Below are 20,287 nucleotides of genomic sequence, written 5' to 3'. Positions count from 1 at the left end.
TGTAAGAGTTCCCTGGAGGCTAGAAGAACCAATAAATTAACTATTACCATATGTTTGGCTCCTCTTGGCAAAATTCAGTAACAAGACACTGCCAAACCTCTTTTGGCGGGTAATAATATTTGGTAGCTTATAGTACAACTTGGGAAAAAAACGGACAGAAAACTTGGAAATCAATAGAAGAAACTGCATTTCTATTCTTGTATAGTTAGCTATATGCTGTTGGAAAAAACACTGTAACAAAGTCAACTCTACTGGTCTGATCTGTAACAAACATCTGGTTTCTCAGGAAGAGCTGTATCAAATGCAAACTCAACCACTCCAGCTAGTACAGCAATCAAATATTCTGCATTTGAATTTTTATGTACAATCTACTTTGCAAATAGGAAGGGTTGCAAAATTATTATTTTGAAGTATTAAAATGTACATTACTAGTGCTTTGACTATAGTGGGTTCATTTCATTATAAATGAGCAAAGTCTGGGCTTATTTGCAATGCCATGTTCTTAGGTTTTACTTATGCTAAAATTAAATGCTTCCCTCCATTCACTCCATATCTTTTATACCTACATAATTGAGACTGGAACATGTTCCATAATTGGAACGGAACACACTAAAAGCCTTTAACACTACACCTCTAATTATAGTTATAGACTGGGTATTTTAAGGACATATATTACATACTTTTTTTAAAATTCCAACTAAACAGGTGAGGGTGAACCTAGCTGGTCCTAGTCCTTTACCAAGATAAGCAGGACTTGCTCTGTAACATCAAAGTTAAAAGAAGTCAATGCTTTTTCAGGTATGAAAATGTCTATTTTATTTTATTTTTGTAATCATCTATGACAACACAAAGTCATTATTATTCTCTCTTCCAATAAAATGGATATAGCCTGCTGTTCATGCCATGATGGTTTGCATGTAGAGGACACTTAAGAATTCCACATTTCTTTAATCAACTGCATCACCCCAGTAAATTATAATTTTGATATATAAAAAAGTACTTATTATTCAGGTTACAGTTTCCACACACATCTGGCAAGTAGTGTGAAGTAGGTTGACATGTATAGGCCAGACATTTCACTTCTTAAAGTCATGTTATTGCCTGGTTAATCTTAATATTTCCATTAATTTCATATAAGCACTTACAGGTAAAAATAATCCTAAAGTGTAGGTCTAAAGATTATAATATAAGCTTCTGGAAGGTTTTATCAGAGGAAATGTATTTTTTGTCACTCTATGGAAGCTTCCCTCATTCAGACATTTGGGATTTCATTACAAATCTTCTCTTACTGTATTCATCTCCTGATTTCTTATTTTTTAAGTAAGGCAATTTCTATGAAGACTTGACACTGAAATCAGAGACTTCATTACCCCCCAAAATATATCCACAGTTTAAAGCATTTAAGAGGGTTAAACAAAATGCAAACATTTAATGCAACATTAAGCATGCGAAATAAAAACTTGATTGCCTAAAGAAAGCATGCTATGCTGTTACCCTGGTGACAGGTTAAAAAAGGATTGTGAGCTGAATGGCTGTATGATATGAAATTAAAATGTTTCACACTGAACAATCCAAAATGAATTGGGAAAGGTTAGAGCAGAGGAGAGAGAAATCAATTCTCCAATGGCAATGGTGAATGGAAGTGAAGTCTGAATAGGATTTGCCAGTGGGGTGCAACAGCTGCCAAATATCCTGCAGCCAAAGAATTACAATAATACTGATGAAGTGTGCAAGAGCTTTTGGAATCATTGCAGGGAACAGAGAAATACTCCTGCAATAATGAGGCCATTCTGTGTCCCATCCCACTTTTGCAGTTGAATCAAAGGAGAAAGAAACGGTTGAAAATTGTAATACTCAACAACAAAGGTATAAATGAATTACCTATCCCTTCAATCAATACCTTGAATTTAACTACAGCCTTTGTGAATCATGAATGAAGCAAGCATGCTAAAAAATGGACAAATCAAAACACATACATGTAAAAGTATGCAGACAATATTGAATGAGAGACTCTCTTCTCATATATTTTGTTGACAACATTTCTACAGCTACAGCATCCAGAATAAGCTATACACTACACAAACAAACAGCAGGACACAATCAGTGCCTCAAGGAATTATACAAGGTAAGGTGCTGATGGTCATGCTTATCTTTATGTTAATCTTAGGAAAGAAACATCAGCAAATATTCTCATGCGATGCAGTTACACATGCATTTCCTGAGCTTAGAGACCCCAAAAGTCATGAAAAACTTTGCCTTTCCATAAAATCCTCCTACACAACTTAATTTTTGCCCTTTGAAACTCCAAATAAAACATACAGAAGGAGATGAAAATCTATGCTAAAAATAGCTGTAAAATGACCAGGGAGCACATGGCAACTAGCACACACCTTGTTTGTCCTACATTTTCATGCATATACTTTTTACACACAGACAAATATTAAAGAACAGGTTTCGGAGTTGTAAACCTGCAGGAGAGGAAATAATTGTTGGGCTTATAGGAGGCATCAAAGTAAATGAAATAGAGAGAGGTCTTCTAAAGAGAGGATCTTGCAAAAGAGGTCATAAGAAAAGCATGGATGAGAAAAAGGTTGGATTCACAACTAAAAAAGGGCCAAGAATTTGCCACCACAATAGAAAAAATTCACACATGTATACTATACAAATTCAAGTTTCAGTGAACAGGAGCCAGAGAAGCTATAAAGTTCCTACAACAGATGATGTTTTCCCAGAAGACATGGTGAAAATAAAAAATAAACATAGGGACTTAGCCAGGTCCATTTACTTTGGTGAATGGCTTTCCCACCAGCAAGATTGCATGCCACTGCTTTGGGGATCTTCTCAAGAGATACACAGCAAGATTCAAACTTTAAATAATTACTATCCTCACAGTGATTTCATAATGGTTAGTAACTTCAAAGACTGAGCAAGTGTCATTTCCTAGATGTCCAGAATACCTTTTTCCCTACAAATGACAGGGATGACAGGCTATAAAAGATTCCCATGACAGACTGTTCTGTTCCTGGAATATAAGTTCATGAATCATATGGAACAATGGCTCTGTTGTCAAGTGACTATATATTATTACTTGTGTTATCAATTCTGATTCCATTAATTTAATCAAATCAAAGTATTAGACATATGCTCTGTAGAGTCATAAACGCTACCTTAATGTCCCATTTCGACTTTTATATTTTCCACAGAAGTTCATTCCCACAGGCCAAAACCACACATTTCATATATTTGTATCTACATTTCTGTCTGTAGCACATATAATCCTCTTTCTATGACAACCAACTGAGCAACCTAGAAGGGTAAATAATACCAGATTTTAAAGACAGTTAGAATATTATATAGGGTAGCTGTTTTTGCAGTGATTAAGCAAGATTACAAAAAAAATACAGTAATTATTTATGAGATGTCAAAAGAAAAACATTAGATAACAGCTAGACAGAAAAGAGCGGGTTACTACAACCAGAAAAGCCCATTAAAAACATAGATATCACACGAAAAAAGGGAGATCAGCATCTTAGTACCTTGCTATTCTGTGGGGGAAAGAAAAAAACCACACAGTGGAATAATGGTGTGAAGCTGCAGTAATTATATAAACATACCGAGGCCTTTAAAGGCCTAACGGTAAATCATGAGAAGAATGCTTGACTTGCTGACCAGAGGACCACAACAGTAAGGATAAGACAGCGTTATTTTCCTGAGCTAAGGATGACGGCATAACTCCAAACTCAGAGAATTAAAAAAGCCACAAGTGGGCTGGACTTAGTCATCCATGTCAAATGAAAACAAAGTGGTTTATCTCTATGCCCACTACGAGGTATTTGTAGGGTACAGCAAAGTATACATGTCTAGCTGCACTTGCAATAACTGTTCATGTTATTACTGCAGTTCTAGGGAAGAAAAAAAAACCAGAATTCACATAATGCAATTGGTGCAGTTCAGCAGCATCTGTGGCTGTGCTGAAAGTAAGAACTCTCTCCCTTTCCAAGAGGTCGGTTCAGATTACTTCAGTGAATTTTCTTGACATCATCTTCCTTCTTTTTAAAATTAATGTAACATAACCTTATTTTGTGCTGCTCCAGCAGTGCAGGAGAGCGAGAAAGCTCTCCTACTGGGCAGCTGACCATCCTTCCATATGGGAAAGCCCTAGGCTGGCAAAGAGCTGGCTCTGACCCAGACTCCAGCAGGGTAATAGGTGTAGCCTATGTGAAAAGCAAGCATGCCTGAGAGGCATGGGGCTCTACTACTCTCTGAGCAGTTCCCTCACTGCCCTATAATCAAGCAATGGCAAGGCAAACATCAACATAGCTGTACCAAACCAACCTAGATATGTACCTACAACAATTCATTAAATAAAAAGCTAAATATATTAATTTCTTCTCTTGCAGTTCACCAGTTGTGTTATGTTCACTGCATTGGACCCCCGGATTTTCAGATTTTTAAACCACAAATTTAGCCCAACTATTCCAGAACTTGACAAAAACTGGCTTGTATTTTATCTCTAATTTTTCACTATACACTTCCCTTCCTGCGAAAGTATTACTTCATGTCTAGAAAGCATTATGGATTTTAGGTCCCAAAATACTTTATACATGTTGATAAATACATATTTACAAAACTTCAATAAGGTAGCAAAGTATTAAGGCCACTTTGTCTTTTCACAAACTGAGGCCAAATTCAACTGATTTCCAAGTCCCACAAGAACAGCTAGAAGTTTAACTCAAGACTCCCTAAACCAGTCTTCTATGTTAACCACATGAGCAAGAAAAACCTTTAGATTTTATTTGGTTAGCAACATAAAACATTTTCCAATGCGTTACCATCTTTTTGCAAGTAGTATCAGGCAATATGGGTATGCAGCCTTGCTGGTTTTTTCCAAGTCATAAATGATGAAAGGGTAAAACCCATAGAAAAATTAGGAAAATACACTTAGCAGCCAACACAAGCAACGCACAGGAAGTGCTGTAGGCAATTGGGTTTAGAAGTATAAACATCACATTAGTAGACCCATGAGATAGCATGATGTAGCCACACCTGGAGAGACACTCTTCTATTCCCCTCCCAACCCACTAATGAAAACAAGACTGAAGCCAAAATACGAAGATTCAACTATACAACATCATTTTTGGTCTCAAAGACTAACTACATCAAACAGACGTAAAATAAGCTGGATTCACTTCAGCCACAATATGTTTCCACTTGAAACAAGATTGAGTTCTGTCTAGAAGACCTTAGGGTTTTACTAGATGCTGTAAATCTGTTCAGCAGCTGTGGGTGGCACCAGTTTCACAATAAAGTGGACCATGGAGTAAGTAGAAAAAGTCCTAGGTAAAATAACTGAAAGCTGAACAATGAAACAATCATTAATCATTCATAGCTATTTCCTGCGGGAAATATGTGCCCTTATTATCTGGATATCACAATGAAATATTCACATTAGTATGTGGCTCACAAAATACCAAGCACTTTCACTACCTAATCATCTTTCAAAAATACTTTAAAAAACCCACAACCATAAAGAACCCAAAAAAATCAAACCACCCCACAACCACCTTTTTCCCAAGAAAATGGGTTAAATAACCAACACTTAAATTAAAAAAAAACAAGCAAGCAAACAAACAAAACAAAAAATGCTCTAAATATTTGATTGGATCACAAAAGTAAATGGTTATATTCCTGTAACTCTGAGCATGCACAGATCTCCAACAGCTGTTCTAGCTAAAGGCTGGCAAATTTGTCCTAGGAGACTGTTGGTGAGGCCAGGGGCACATATATAGCAATGCAGACAGTGGAAACTCACCTGTGGGTGCTCCACCCAAATCATAACACCATTTATTCTAACACAGGAAAGGCAAATCAGCCTTCGGCTTGTGGCCTGCATTAATCCGAACACCAGACAACACTGAAACGAAGAATGTCGCTACAGGGGTCGGGCCTGATTGGAACCAGCTGAAGAAAGTTGGGTGTTCGATCCAAAGGTGGCAATACCTTGCTCATGATCAGAGCGTGCTCCAGCAAGAACCTTATAGTCGATGATTCAGTCACCCAGGGGACTGCAAAATACATATTTTCCAGTCACATCCCATCAAATATCATTGATTATAGAGGAGAATTCTCCTCATGAGGCTGCTACTAGTCTGATCTGTGGCACAGAGCTAAGGTTCACCTCTGCATTCCTTTTATGAGCCATCCTCTGCTCACCTCTTCCTTCCTGCTACATATTCCCACTCTTGTAGCTGTTCCACAATAACTTCACTTGTCATGAGTAACCTGATTCTGACAGAATGATCCAACATAAGCTATTATTAAACGGCTGCTACGCTAACATGGGTCGCTTTAGTAGAACCAGAGTAGAAAGCAACTACACACAAAATCACACCTGCATACCTGGGGAAGAGGAGGAAAGACAGAGCAAGGGAGGAGTAGGTTGCAACAACAATTGCTTAATCTGGCTCAGCTGCATTTCATCTCATTATAGTCTCAGTAACCCTAAAAGTGAAAGCCAAAGCTTCTATGAAAACTTCCAAGCATGGTACTTTCTATCTGACTAGAATAACAACCTTGATTTTGGGCTGAATAAGTCATAGGGGAAAAAGAGAATCCAAAATACCCCTACAGTTTGCAAAGAATGAATATTATAAATACAGCTCCCAAAAGGGAAAAGAAAACAAATTAAAATCAAAGGTAAGCATATAACTCAAGTTCAGAAGAAAACTGTCTCTTTGACAAGTTTAGAGGAAATAATGCATGATTTCAAAATACTACTCTTCAGTAGTTTTTTGCACAAAAATTGCTCAATTGCTTTCAGTGCATATATTAAAAACAAAAAATGCTGTCAATGTAAATAGTGCCAGAGAGCTGAAATTCTGAAGGTGATGATAAATGTACCAAAGTACTTGTCCAAAACATTAGGAGAATATTACAGATGAACTTTGGAGCATGCAGTCTGTCTAGTCTGCTTACATCCTCCAATATGGATTTAAAACTCACACAGACTCCAAATGCCCAATTCTGCCATAGTGAACTGTATGCAAGATTACAACCAGCCTTTTTGATTTGTTGCCAGTAGCACAGGTTCCTACTCTGCACTTTTTGTTTACTAATATTTTTCAAACAAATTGCAGTCCTATCAATAAAGATGTGCTTTTTCTCTGGCCACAGTCCTGCTCCTTAAAAAGTACCCATATATGGAACACCTTCAAAAACAAGTCAGATGCAGTTTGGGTAAGTTAAGGACATGGTGAAGGATCCTTGATGGTACTGTAGTTACTTGTATGCTTCACAGTCCTCAGTCCCCTCTAGAGGGAGTTCCCTAACTACTCTAAGGAATGGAAAACACTGTCCAAGACACAATTCTTGGACCCCATTCTGCCTTTGCTTTTTTGATTTTCCCTCTGAATGAGCTGCATGATTTTTGGAAAAGGGTATCATTATCAGGTTTGGTTTCTTCAGAAGTTACTTACCAGTAAGCGTTTTTGCAATAGCTTGTCCTTACTTGGCCTCAAACAGGCAGCTTTACTACGACTTAAGCAAGTAGATCTAACAATATATATGGATTCAAACCATGACATATTGAATAAGAACCACACTCAGTCACCACTTAGAGAAAATTTTAAGGCCCGACTTCTGAAGGATTCATTCCAGATCTGCATATGCCTCAGATAGAAAAGTCATCCTTTGAAAGCTGAGCTGAACATAAGTACACCCCATCATGGCAAGAGAAAGTGATCTTTCCTATACTGAAAAGACTTATTAGCTTCACCACTTAAAATCTGAAAAATCAGACTTTAATCTAGTTTTACAGACTTGATGTGGCCAGACTCTGTGGCCTTCTCTGCTCATGGTGGAAGAATATATGTGACAGAGTTTACCTAGGACTCCAAAAATGAACTAATTTTTTTCAAAGCAGGAGTATATTTGTTTCCCTAACACAGCACAAAAACAGAAGAATCACCATGCCCAACTGCTCAATGCAATACTTCATTTACATATTGATATCTCAGTTAAAATAGTTGTATATGTCTTTTATATTCAGATACATAGACACCTAGTACTGAAAAAAGTACTTGCAATAGAAACAAAACATTAAGACTATTCAAAAATTTGATTCCTTTTCTTTTCAGCTAATAAAAACATTCTACAGGGCAGAGAAAAAAAAATCTCAAATCAGAGCAGGGAATGCAAAAGCAGTTTAATAATCACTACTGAAATCAGCAATTCCTATCCCTACTCTTAAGTACAAAGTAATCCACTACTTCTGTGTAGCAGTACCAGAGTATTTCACTTTGTTATGCTGGCCAGTAAAAACTACAATCAAGGCTCCTCCTCATTTTCCCTGATTTGTCTTTATTTAGGTAACAGTGGCTTCTGAGTGTCTGTTCTTCTCCCTATGCCATTCGCTAAAGAGGATATAACTTGTGGAAGGAAATAAAAGGATGCTTTACCTTCCCCTATAGATGCATAAGGCAAGCAATGATCCAGCTCTACATATGCTATATATTACAATGCCATTATGCTTTCCCTAAGTGCCTCTTTCTTTTTTTTTTTTGTTAATACCATATGGTACTAATTATCTTCGTGGGTACAAGAAAAAATAAAGACTTCTTGAAACCACATTTGATTTATTCCTGACCACTGTAAAATCAGTAATAGAATACACTGTCAAACCACTGGCATGGAATGTGAATAATGTCTATCCTGCATTCTGACTTCCCTCTCAGACAAACATAAATGTAACTATATTACAAAATGTGAGGTGAGGAGAAAGAGTTACGCGGAAGTTAAGATTCACTGTATGCAACCATTGCTAACACCAACGACCCAAGCAAGCTTCGCAAATTCAGTTATTCTAATAGAAGGTCTCAAGGCATTGACAATGATGGGCCTGAGGACAATAAAAGCTAAAAACACCCTAGAGGAAAAAAAGCATACCACTCCAAAAAGCTAAAGAAGTGAATCAGTATTTTGACACGGGCTACTGCAATGGCTGTCCAGTTAACAGAACTGCCTAGGTTACTAGGAGCTACTATTCAAGAAAGCGAGGTAGTAGGGGAATAAAAGCACCAAAAAAACCGTACTTAAAACAAGGTGTTAACTCCTCCAACATTTACCAATCGAAGTGTTTTCTGAATTAGACTCTAAACTAATAAGTTTCTTCACCAAGGTAGCAAATTACTTAAAAGTCCACAATATTTTAAAGCTCTGTAGCTGAATATTCATATTACCCCAAAGTGCTTAGATTGCTTCAAATGGGCACATGGGAAATTTGTGATGCTCAATTTGTGGTTAGTTACTAATGCAGCAACATTTTGCATTAATGAAACTCCTGATGTGCATTAATTACTGTACTGGCTTGTAACACATTTTTGTGTCTATTAGTTTGCTAATACATAGAATAAAAATAATCATTTATGACTCCTACGAGTAGGGAAATGTAAGCCACAGCTCATTTGAATTTAGAAAAAACAGACTATATTAAGAAGTCATGTAGTTTCTCACCAGTTACTCTTGTGCATAAGTAACTGGTAAGAAGCTAAAACTGACATAAAACAGGACAAAAAGTGCAAAGCGGAGTTGTCATTAACAAAATGCATCAGCACATCTGAGTTCCTAGAAATGAACTTACCTTGGAGTTCCCAGAAATCGCTGTGATCTCAGTTGTTCAGCCACATACAAAGACGCTGCTGTTGCCAGTAGTTCTCTTCTTTCAAGATCTGTCAACTTGTGTCCTAGTTTTTGGAAAGTAGTTCAAAAAAAATTAGATATCACAGACCAAAACAGACCCAGAAAGTAACAACCACCAGTAAAAACACTGCTCGGTCCTTATACGTGAAAGCTACATTTTTTTCCCTCCCAATTAAGATAAGGCTTAGCATAGCAGACCCTCTGAGTTTCAGAGTTTAAACTGCATGCTTTCATAAAGATCAGTCCAGTTGCTAATACTGGTATATCTGTTAAAAACAATTTGAAAACTGAAAGAAAAGAAACTGAACGATGCTGCAAGCATCTTGTTTCCGTTAATGAAATGCCACTAGTTCACATGTTGTGCCTCATGCTGGTAAAGAATCCATTTGTACATTAGAACTCAAAATATATAGCATTCTTCCTCAGTACTCTATCTGGCAAAAGCTATAGATCTTCCAAGCAAAAGGGATAACACAACAGTATAAACCCAAAAAACAAATGTGGATAATGCTACTTGTCAGCCCTGGGTCATTTAGTGTCATTTGTGTAATCAGAGAGTCAAAGTCACCTCTGACACTTCATAAGCAGGAAGTGGCTCAAAGTAGCCTAAAATCTGAAAGCAGGTAACCTATCAAATCTTTGTGCAAAAAGGTGCAACCAGGGTGATTGGAAGCAGGTTTCCTCCCATCCTGGTCTTGTTCCAGAAAGTGAAGGTTAATTAGAGCTTCAACTGCCCATTCAACAGGCTAAAAGAGCACAGTGATAGAACTTTGTCCTCCCCATCTTTAGGTTAGAAATGACACAACACACATTTGGTATGAAAAGGTGGCAAATAGGAGGCCAAGAGTAATGTGAGAGTCCAGACGAGCGTCACCAAGATGATTAGAGGGATGAAGCACCTCTCCTATAAGGAAAGGCTGAGAGAATTTGGATTGTTCAGCCTGGAAAAGAGAAAGCTTCAGGGTGACCTAATTGCGGCCTTCCAATACCTGAAAGGTGCCCACCAGAAAGATGGAGAGAGACTATTTACAAGAGCATGTGGTGACAGGACAAGGGGAATGGCTTCAAACTGAAACAGGGTAGGTTTAGATTAGACATCAGGAAAAAATTCTTTACTGTGAGTGTTGTAAAGCACTGAAGGAGGTTGCCCAGAGAGATGGCTGCCCATCCCTGACAGTGTTCAAGGCCAGGTTGGATGGAGCTCTTAGCAACCTGGTCTAGTGAAGGGTGTCCCTGCCCGTGACAGGGAAGTTGGAACCAGGTGATCTCTAAGGCTCCTTCAAATCCAAGCCATTCTATGATTCTATGACAAAAGGACAAACAAAGTACTCAGTTCAGAAGGCAGTGGCAAGAAGCTAAAACTGACATAAAACAGGACAAAAAGTGCAAAGCGGAGTTGTCATGAAAAAAAGAGGCAAACCTTATATTCTTGGAGAGATATTTTGTACAGGTGAAAGCAAGAGTGTTTCAAAGTCAGAGTGGGGAATTACACAATAAAGTTAACAAAAGATCAAGGCTGAGACTGAAAGACTTAGCTCAATAGTTATAACACAGCTTTCAAAAAGTGCTTTATGTGTACACATCACAGCGAATGTCATCATCCACGGCAAGTACAGATTTCAACATGAAGTGATGAGAGAAGAGCTTCAGAAGGCTGTATGCCCCAGAGGAACTCTGCCCAGGGGGAAACATTTGCTTCCAGTCCAGCAGCAGAGAAATAGTTACACGGATCCAATCTACATCTCCACTCTCCCATCACCTCAGCATTATGGCATGTAATGTAAATTCACATTCCCCAGTACTGGTTACTAACAAGTGACAATTTATATGAGCAGCATAAAATAAGACTAATACAATTTTCAAGAAAATCCAAAATGGAGGCTGCTGAAAAGGACTGGAATAGACTTTTTAGTAACAAATCCACAATTTCATAGCAGGATGTCTTCAAAGCACAGAACCCATCATTTCACTAGGCATATTAAATAAGGACAGGTAAAGAACCTACTTTAGCACCTCAGCAATGCAATCATGCCACAGTGATGGGAATGCACTCATTTACAGTCCAGCTAACAGTACAAAGGAGTTATCATAGGTCAAAAAATATAAATTTAAAAATAACAAAAGCCAGCAAATCCGCATCAGTCTCTTTTTAATTTAGTCCGCATTAACATTCTGGCTAAATATTACTGCAACTTCCTTTGCTCAGTGTTTATTATTTTTTTATCTGCCTTAAAATGGAAACTGTCTTCACTTCAACAAATGCATGCAGAAATAAAAATGCTGAAAGGTTGGGAAACTGGCTTGAGAAACAAACTGGATCTTTCCTCTGCCAGTTATTAGAAAAACTGATTGCACAGCAAAACTCAAAAAACATTGAACTTTTGTACTATTTGTATATATATATATACACACATATGTATATATATATAAGCCTTATATAATTATACAATGCAACAACATCAACTATCTGGATCTGAAATGTGCCAATTTTCCAATTATTTACACATAGTGAATAAGATCTGAGATCACTTTTTCCAAACACTGAATCTAAAATTGATGATTTGTTTATATGTCTCAGTTAAAGACACATCAGGAATCTGTCCTAAAGCCTTTGCTTTTCAGTCCCCCTGCCTATCACTCATGACAAGACCATGTGACTAAAACTGCATGTTCTCACCTGCTCCAACACACACTGTTAGTATCAACTCATACAGAGGAAAAAGGTAAAACTAGAAAGATTCCAATTCCAAGGTTTTATTGCATGACCTTCGTCTTTGATGAAAATCACTGACTGCTTTTGTGCTTGCTGTGCTGCAAAAACTATTTTCTCCTAATATGTTCAACAAAAATCAAACTCCAAACAGTGAACAAAGGTCAGTCAGTTGAAACAGGTTAATAACTGATCAAGAGTTACATTCATTTCTTCATTATTACAAACATGAAAAAATATTCATCCACTTTATCCATTTGTCACTATTTACATCAGTTGTGGCATAGATGTGGCAAGTGGAAAACCAGTCATGACTGTAGTATCCAATGTGGAATTCCGGGGAGATAATATAAACTTTTAATAGGAACGCATCAAAATTAGGTTTTGGTCTTTGGCAATAAAGATACAACCCTACCACAGAATGTCCTTAGCATAACTTTAGAGGCATACATCAGAAGTTTGATTAAAGGCTGCTTCCTAAAGATGGTAATTTACCTTTATTAAAAAAAGACAGACTGCTGTCAGTACCTCACCTTAGCTCTCTAAACTCCATTCCCATTTCCCTTGCTGCCTGCTCTTGCTCTGCTGCTACGCTCAGCAGAATTCTAAACAATTTTAGAGTCAAACTTTCAATTACATTACTATATTCAGAACTACACAGATGTTCCAGATAGTAATACCTTTGTTTCCCTTCAAGTACTATTTTACTTTAGAAGCCACACCTCAGGATGTCTTGAGGTATAAAGTTAATATTCACCACCAATAAAGATATAACAAAACAGCCTTTCACGTTGACCATGCAGATGGATCTGAAAAGTAACAAAGCTACCTTCAGAGCAGTTGTCCAAGTGCCCCCAGGGTAGGGAATGAAATAAGTAAGTAGTAAACGTTCCCCAGCTTCCAGTATGGGAAGTTCCGCCATCACGCTCTCCTACTCATCACTGCAGACTCCTGGGCTACATCTCCACAATACAACGTGGAACTGATAGCTCCCAAATCTCTCTGCTTAACCTAGGATATACTTCTGCATTATCACTATCACCAGTGAGCTGAATTATATAAGGTAAATGCAAAATGGTTACAAAATGAAGTCACAGCTGAAGGCGTGGAAGCACTGTTGTTCATATTATTTAAAACTAGACTGCACACATCTATTAGGACTAAATAGGAGAACCCTGGTCAGAAGGAAGACAAGAAAGAAAAGTATTTCTCTCTCATTTCCCTGATGTTATGATTGCTTAAATCAATATTATCCCAGTATCCCCCAAGCTGAGTCAAAAAGGTTCATGCAATTACTTTACATAACCAACTTCAAATTAAATTACATAAAAGGTCATTTTTCCCATAACAGTCTCATTTGCATTTTGTCCTAGAAATGTGTTTCCTACTATCAATTACAGGGAAAAAACAAAACAAAACAAACAAGCCCTGGTTATGTGTCCCAGTCTGTTACTTAATACTTGAAGAGTGACTGTTTTCTGATTGGGAAGACTAAAAATTAAAAGCAAAATGGGTAAGATGGAAAGTGTAATGCATAATTCAGATCCATACCAATGCTGGCAATGTTTAGTATCATTCCTAGGTTCTGTTTTGGCTCAAGTTTTTTCCCCAATGGATTTTGAAGTTGACCACTACAGATGACATGTATACCAGGGGTAGGTTGAGGTAGAAAAAGTTGAATATTATTAAGGGTTTAATTTCTTGTGAAGTTGAGCAGAGCTCTGTTCCACTCAGATGGTCACAGCAGAAGACAGACAATACTGTCTGTGTAAGCAATCTCAAACCATTCAGAATAGTGAAGAAGTATGTCTCAGAGAACTCATGATCACTTCTAAGATGGATGCTACAGTATACAGAAACAAAACCTCTACTATTTTGAATTATAAAGGAATTAGTGACACACCAAGAAATGTTTTTTTGGCCTCACCTACTAGAAAGAAATCAAATAAACTGGTAAGTCAACTTTTTTACAACCCAGTAGCTTCATAAAATGAAGACGAAGATTAGATTCTAGTGAAGAGAAAATGCATAGAATCAACAGCAACCATCCTCCCTCTTCTAACAGAAACACAAGACAGGGGAAGCTGCATTTCACCCCCTCCAAATAATAGCAAAAGTCTCCAGACTTAAATTTAAAAGTCATATTTGCAGTCCCAATTCATCTAAATAGCGCTTTTGCTCATAAGAGAATCATGGAATGACTGATGTTGAAGGGATCTTGGGAGGCCTTCAGTTTATTCACCGTGTGTCCCCCTTCCCACCAAGCAATCTCAACAGCAAATTCAGAACAGGTTGCTCAGACGTTTGTGCAGTCATGTCTTGAAAATCTCCGATTTACGACCACCGACTCTTGCTGTGCTACTCACTGAAGAGTGTAGCTTTATATTCCTAGGAATCTCCTCTGAGGCCCTGTCATTAGGTCCACCCTAAGCTTTCTTGTTTCCAGGCAAAACAAGACCGATTGTCCCAGATGCTCCTTACAGATTGTCTGTTCCAGCCCCAGCACCACCCTTGTGGCTCTTCACTAGACTTACTCTTTTTTGTTTTTTATTGCCATCTTTCTTACAAGCATGAGGGGGTTAAAACTGGACAGAGTACTCCAGAGGTGCTTTAGTAAGTGCTGAGTTAAGCAAAGTAATAGTTTCCTCCGATCCTTATCATTATGACAAACACAATGTATCTAAATGTCTTCACCTCATACACAGTCTCTGAAGTCAATACACCATTTCAGGAGAGAGGTGCTTCTTCTTTATTCCTTTCAGTATAGGAAATATAAACGATTAACCTAAAGGACTGTCCATTGGAATTTCTGTTCTTCCTCTCCAGTCAAGTGAAGTAAACATGCTAGAAGAGGGGAAGTAAACAACTTTTTTTTTTTTAACCTACTTTGCTGTAACTTTTGTGATAGTCTCTTGGAAAACGCCTCATTTTTCATTTGCACATGATGCATCTCCCAAAGAGACTGACCGCATATTTGAAATATCATTTAATAACCAGAAAGAGTGGAACATAAAAAAAAAATCTCAATATTAAAAAAGATATCCAGGAAAATATTAACTGTGAAACAGACTGAACCACAAAGAATAATCTGATGAACGGGGTACTAAACTAAGGATCCTTGAGTTTAATTTGTTCTTTGTCAAAGACACCTCTTGGATCTCTGTGAAAACAGAGATACTTTCTGTGCCCATAAAATAGTGATAATAGATAGTGTAGTTCCTTTCTCACCAGGAAGGTTAGGAAGTACAGACTTCCCAGGTTGTTTGGAAGCTGTCGGACAGTGTGTCCGACTCCTGCATGGTTGGTAAACATTTTTTTCCATAAGCAAAGCGCTTGGAAGCCACTCTAAGACAGATGTATTTGTGTCACCTGACCTAATCAGTGTTGCTGCACTCACCCTCAGATCTGCACTCCTCCCAAAACAAGCATGTGTGCTCAGAGCAATAACCCACTACAGTTAACCTACTGCCAGCCGACCCTCTGCCCATCCACCCTCACATAGACAGCAAAAGCAGCTGCTTTCCCACACTAATCATACTTTGCACAAGGTTTGTTTCCACATGGTTATTATTTTAAAATAATTTAGAATAAAAAACCTGGGTTTGTTAATGACTGTTTACTTAAGGAAGGGAAGAAAGAGTTAAACTCTAATCATGAAAACATTCCCATTCCAGATGTAATTTGAAGTGGGCATCGCAGGTTAATGGAAAAGCAGCCAAGATACTTCTAATAATTCAATTTTTCTTATCTTACAGTAAAAGTCTTCTAATAAAGGATTTATAATGGAACCCTTGAAAATGAGACTGGAAAACAAAGCATTTATTGTTTTATTCTTAAGACTAAAGTTAGTATTTATATTTGAAGAAAAATGCACATAAGAAATGGGCCAGTACTTCATGCAGTCACCAGAGAGAACACAGTTGACATTCATTACTTATCAATGTAGACCAACAGTGGCAGTTGTACAGTTTACAAAAGAAACACACCAATTGTGCTATTAATATCGCACATATCTCTACTGAAATTGTTTTATTTCTTAAGTTTTCCAAATTTAAAACACTTCTGGTATAAATTCCTACTGTTAATAACAGCACATATTTCTAAGTATTTCCAAATCTACACTGGCTATGCATTGCTCTAATTTTTCAGATTATTATTCCAGACCTTTTTCTACAGCTATCATCTTTTATAAACAATATTAAGATATACGAAGCTACGTAAATTTTCAAGTCCTTCTATCAAAGTTTACCCTGGGTACTTATAAACTTAGTTGAAGTGACTACAGAACTTAAACGTAAGTTAATTTTAGCCTTTGCTTCTGTTGCTGAGCTTCTACCCATCATCTGCACCCTTGCTTGCCTTCAGCAGTTCCCATTTGAGTCTGTGGATTTGTAGAAAGATTTTTCAGTGGGTACTTGAAAAAATATCCTCGAATTCAACTGACCAACTTTTTTTTAAGCCAGAAGTCTCCAGTGCAAACTACATCATTGAAAGGGCTATCAATTCCTTTGGAGAGCTTTGAACCAGTATTTATGACTAAGTACTCCTGATTTGAAATACAATGCAATGCATGCATTTTTTTATCACTAAGAAGGCTAATGTATGCTCATGTTTGATACATGGAAGGAGATGAGCAAGACTTTTCAAACAGCAGGAACAAAGTCTACTCATTTCACACGTGCCATCCATAAGTTTCTATTCTTAACTGTCATAATATCTTTTCTTGTGTCTTCTGGTGTCTAGAGCAAAAGCTTATCTTTAAGAATCTGTTAATACAATACTACTGTTTGGTTTATGTTTTTATTGTTCCTAGTTGAGTGTCAGGTGAGGCTGCCCCCTCATAACACGGTATGGACCTATCCGACACCTGCATCCTTGCCTTTGTCCTCTATTCCCCTCTTCCCATTCCTAGCTTGCCACTGACTTTGCACATCCACTGAAGTTTACCAGATTCCTTCACTAGATAAATCAACCCAGAAAGTCACAAAAAAACTACCCCAACAAAAGCAGCAACAGTAAAAAAATGATGCAGTTTTTACGGTGGTTTAAAGAACTGAATCTGCTCAGGAAAAGGACTGAAGAGTCCCAGAACATGAGGTTCTGTACTGACATGTCAGAGAAGGGAGAGAGACTAGCTACAGCAGCACTGTGCCTTCAGAGCAGGTGATCAGAGTACCCTTGAGTCTATGCTGGATGGAAGCCAGCTGAGCTACCCCAAGATTAGTTAAGTACACCTTAGCAAAGATAACAAAGGAATTTTTCAGCTTGAACCATCACAAGCTTACTGCCACTCAAGGTGACTAAGGCCTGTTGCTGTGGTCTTAGGAGCCAATAACAAGCTGGACACATTAATCCCACATGTAGGACTGTATTACACACGGAGTTGCCAATTACATCATGATATAAAGTAGTTCTGGTGCAAAGATTAGTCATCCACGAACTCATAGTCCTGAGGTAAGAAAAATCTGTTCTGCTTCTTAATGAGACTAGAATTTGGCAAGGTGCCAGTCATGTCCAGTGACTGCCAATTTGGCAGTGCTGTCTCCAAAGTCGGATGAGGGTTCTGCCACATTGGATTAATGATGAATGGACGAAAAAGAATCTCCATGGGATTTGTAAAGGACTCATGAATGATGAACTATAAACATTGTCTTCTTTTTTTTTTTTAAATAAGGAAGATATTCTGCCTGATGAATGCCAGCAGAGGTGAGAGATCTGTATGGAAGGACTGAGTCTCTGACCACATAGGTCAAGAAAGCATCTAGAGCAGAGTGGCTAAGAGAGAAGACAACCTTTTAAAATTTGATCCTTGTGAAAGGAAGCCAGTCTATTTGTTTACTTATTTTTATACCAACAGTTGTTAAACATTTTTGAAACTGAGTAGTTTAGGATGTTGTAAAGAAACATTTGCATCTGTGTTTATGTTAACTAGTGTACAAGTTAATAATTTCAAGGTGATGCCCATTACTGTGTGTAATGAGTAATAAGACCAGATTACTGAAATACTCTGATAAAATGCCAGATCCTCCAGACAATGCTACAGTGAAAACAACAGGTGCCAAAAGGCAATTCTGAAGATGCTGCACAAACTCAATGAAGTAGCAACAGTGCTGAGTAAAAAGAAACTTTACCTGACTATAGTTAACAGTAGAAGCACTGTCTGTAACGAAGCACAATAGCATGGCAGAATTGACTTTATGTTTATTTTACATATTTCTTATCACATACAAATTGTTTTTCTTGACTATGGGTGTATTTCACTTACTAGGAGTATGTATTCTGCCTTCTTGAAAATAAAGACATTAACTATTTCACCTATGTTATGCATTATTTAAAAACTCTAATTATGTGTATGCATAGATATATTTGAGGAAAAAGTAATTACTGATTTGGGAACATTATCAGTCTAAAAATATAATGGAGTAATAATCAGAAACAACACTGCTCAAGAAAAAAAGAAACATTTCCAAATAGAACAAACCTTTAAAACCATCAGGATAGACTTCAGGAAGGAATTTAGTGCTGATGTCTCCTTGAACAAAGCGTGGATGGATGATCACTTCTCGCAGTAAAGAAATATTGTGAGCCACACCTGAAAACAAAAAGCAAATCAATACAAAATCAGACAACAATTATCACAAGTTACATTAGGAAACAATTTATAAAAATATGAACTCTTATTCTGGAATAAATACTTGTTCACAACTTTGATACCACAGTACTGATGAAATTAATGTAGATTTATCAGTTTTGTTTCACTCCTGCCTCAAGACACCCCTCTTAAACACTCAGTTTAATCAAAGTAAACAATCTAAATTTTCACCTCATGAAGCCTAATTCAAACACCTAGTTAAATCAAGGACAGTAAGCACAACCAAGAGACTTTTAGCTCAGTTCTAGAAGATGTAGGCAACAGAGCCATCTGTTTGAAATGACAGATTAGCCATTTCATGGCTAATGACAGTAAATATTAACTCAATTCCAATTACTCCTGTATGGAAGATATGCACCATGCTACACCTCAATCACAATAATGAAATACAGTAAAAAGTTTTGCCACTTAACATATAATTTTACAACATTTGTATCATTTGTAACTCATAAGAGACTCCTGTGGAACAAAGAAACTCATGGCTTCCTCCATATGTACCTTTATTCAACCCTGCCTGGTCAATTCCTTTATTGAATGCCCCAGTTCCCCTTTAGCACTACTCCATGACCCTGTTAGGCATTTGCCCCCCCACACAAATTATTTCTTTAATTTAAAAATTATTTATTATAGAGCCTTTATAGCCAGCTTTGCCCTTTAATTTCTTTGAATATTATATTGCTTTATTTTTTCTGAATTTCTTCATCTCTTTTCATTCCACTTCTCAGCCTGAATATGATGGTCATTAAAAGTTATTTCCCTGTAATGCTAAATACAAGGAAGTCTTTAGAGGAGTTTGGAGAGGAAAGGTGGTGCAAAAAAAAAAAAACTGAAAAAAAAATCCATAGATCATTTAAATTGCCTTCTCCTTACTGCAAATAATTTTCAAAAAGAAGATACTTTCTCTTCAGAGAGTAGCACACGGGTAGCACACGGGAAGGGAAAGTTTAAGCTAAGAAAAGTTTAAGCTAAGAAAACCACCATCTTTATCTCACTTTCTTCTCAATTTTAGAAAGAGATTGAACAGAAAATCTGAAGAGCCATGAGAGTTCAATCCCAGTATGATTACACAGAATAACACTGGCTCATATACATTAATATTTCTTAAGGGAAGCTGAAATAGACGTGCAGTTCAGGAGCATCGCATGGGTGGCTGCAGGTGTTGATCTATTCCAGGTACAGACAAATGAGGAAGCTGCTATGGGAAAGAGGTTATCCAACCTCAGCTGTGC

At 37.4% G+C, this 20,287-nt stretch overlaps 1 protein-coding gene across 1 annotated transcript in view; it reads right to left on the bottom strand.

Moving 5' to 3' along the window:
* Window positions 1–20,287, bottom strand: part of PCCA (propionyl-CoA carboxylase alpha subunit) — a 299,136-nt gene that overhangs the window by 130,899 nt on the left and 147,950 nt on the right. Inside the window, exons 17-18 of the mRNA XM_017816595.1 lie at window positions 18,888–18,998; window positions 9,638–9,740 (exon numbers count right to left, since the gene is read on the bottom strand). Coding sequence (XP_017672084.1) covers window positions 9,638–9,740; window positions 18,888–18,998 — 214 coding nt within the window. The remainder of the gene's footprint in view (window positions 1–9,637; window positions 9,741–18,887; window positions 18,999–20,287) is intronic.

Source organism: Lepidothrix coronata, unplaced genomic scaffold (genome assembly GCF_001604755.1).
Source record: "Lepidothrix coronata isolate B3197 unplaced genomic scaffold, Lepidothrix_coronata-1.0 Scaffold57, whole genome shotgun sequence".
Classification (NCBI taxonomy): Eukaryota; Metazoa; Chordata; class Aves; order Passeriformes; family Pipridae; genus Lepidothrix; species Lepidothrix coronata.
The sequence above is the reverse complement of the archived record's forward strand: the minus strand, read 5'-3'. Positions and strand labels throughout refer to the sequence as shown.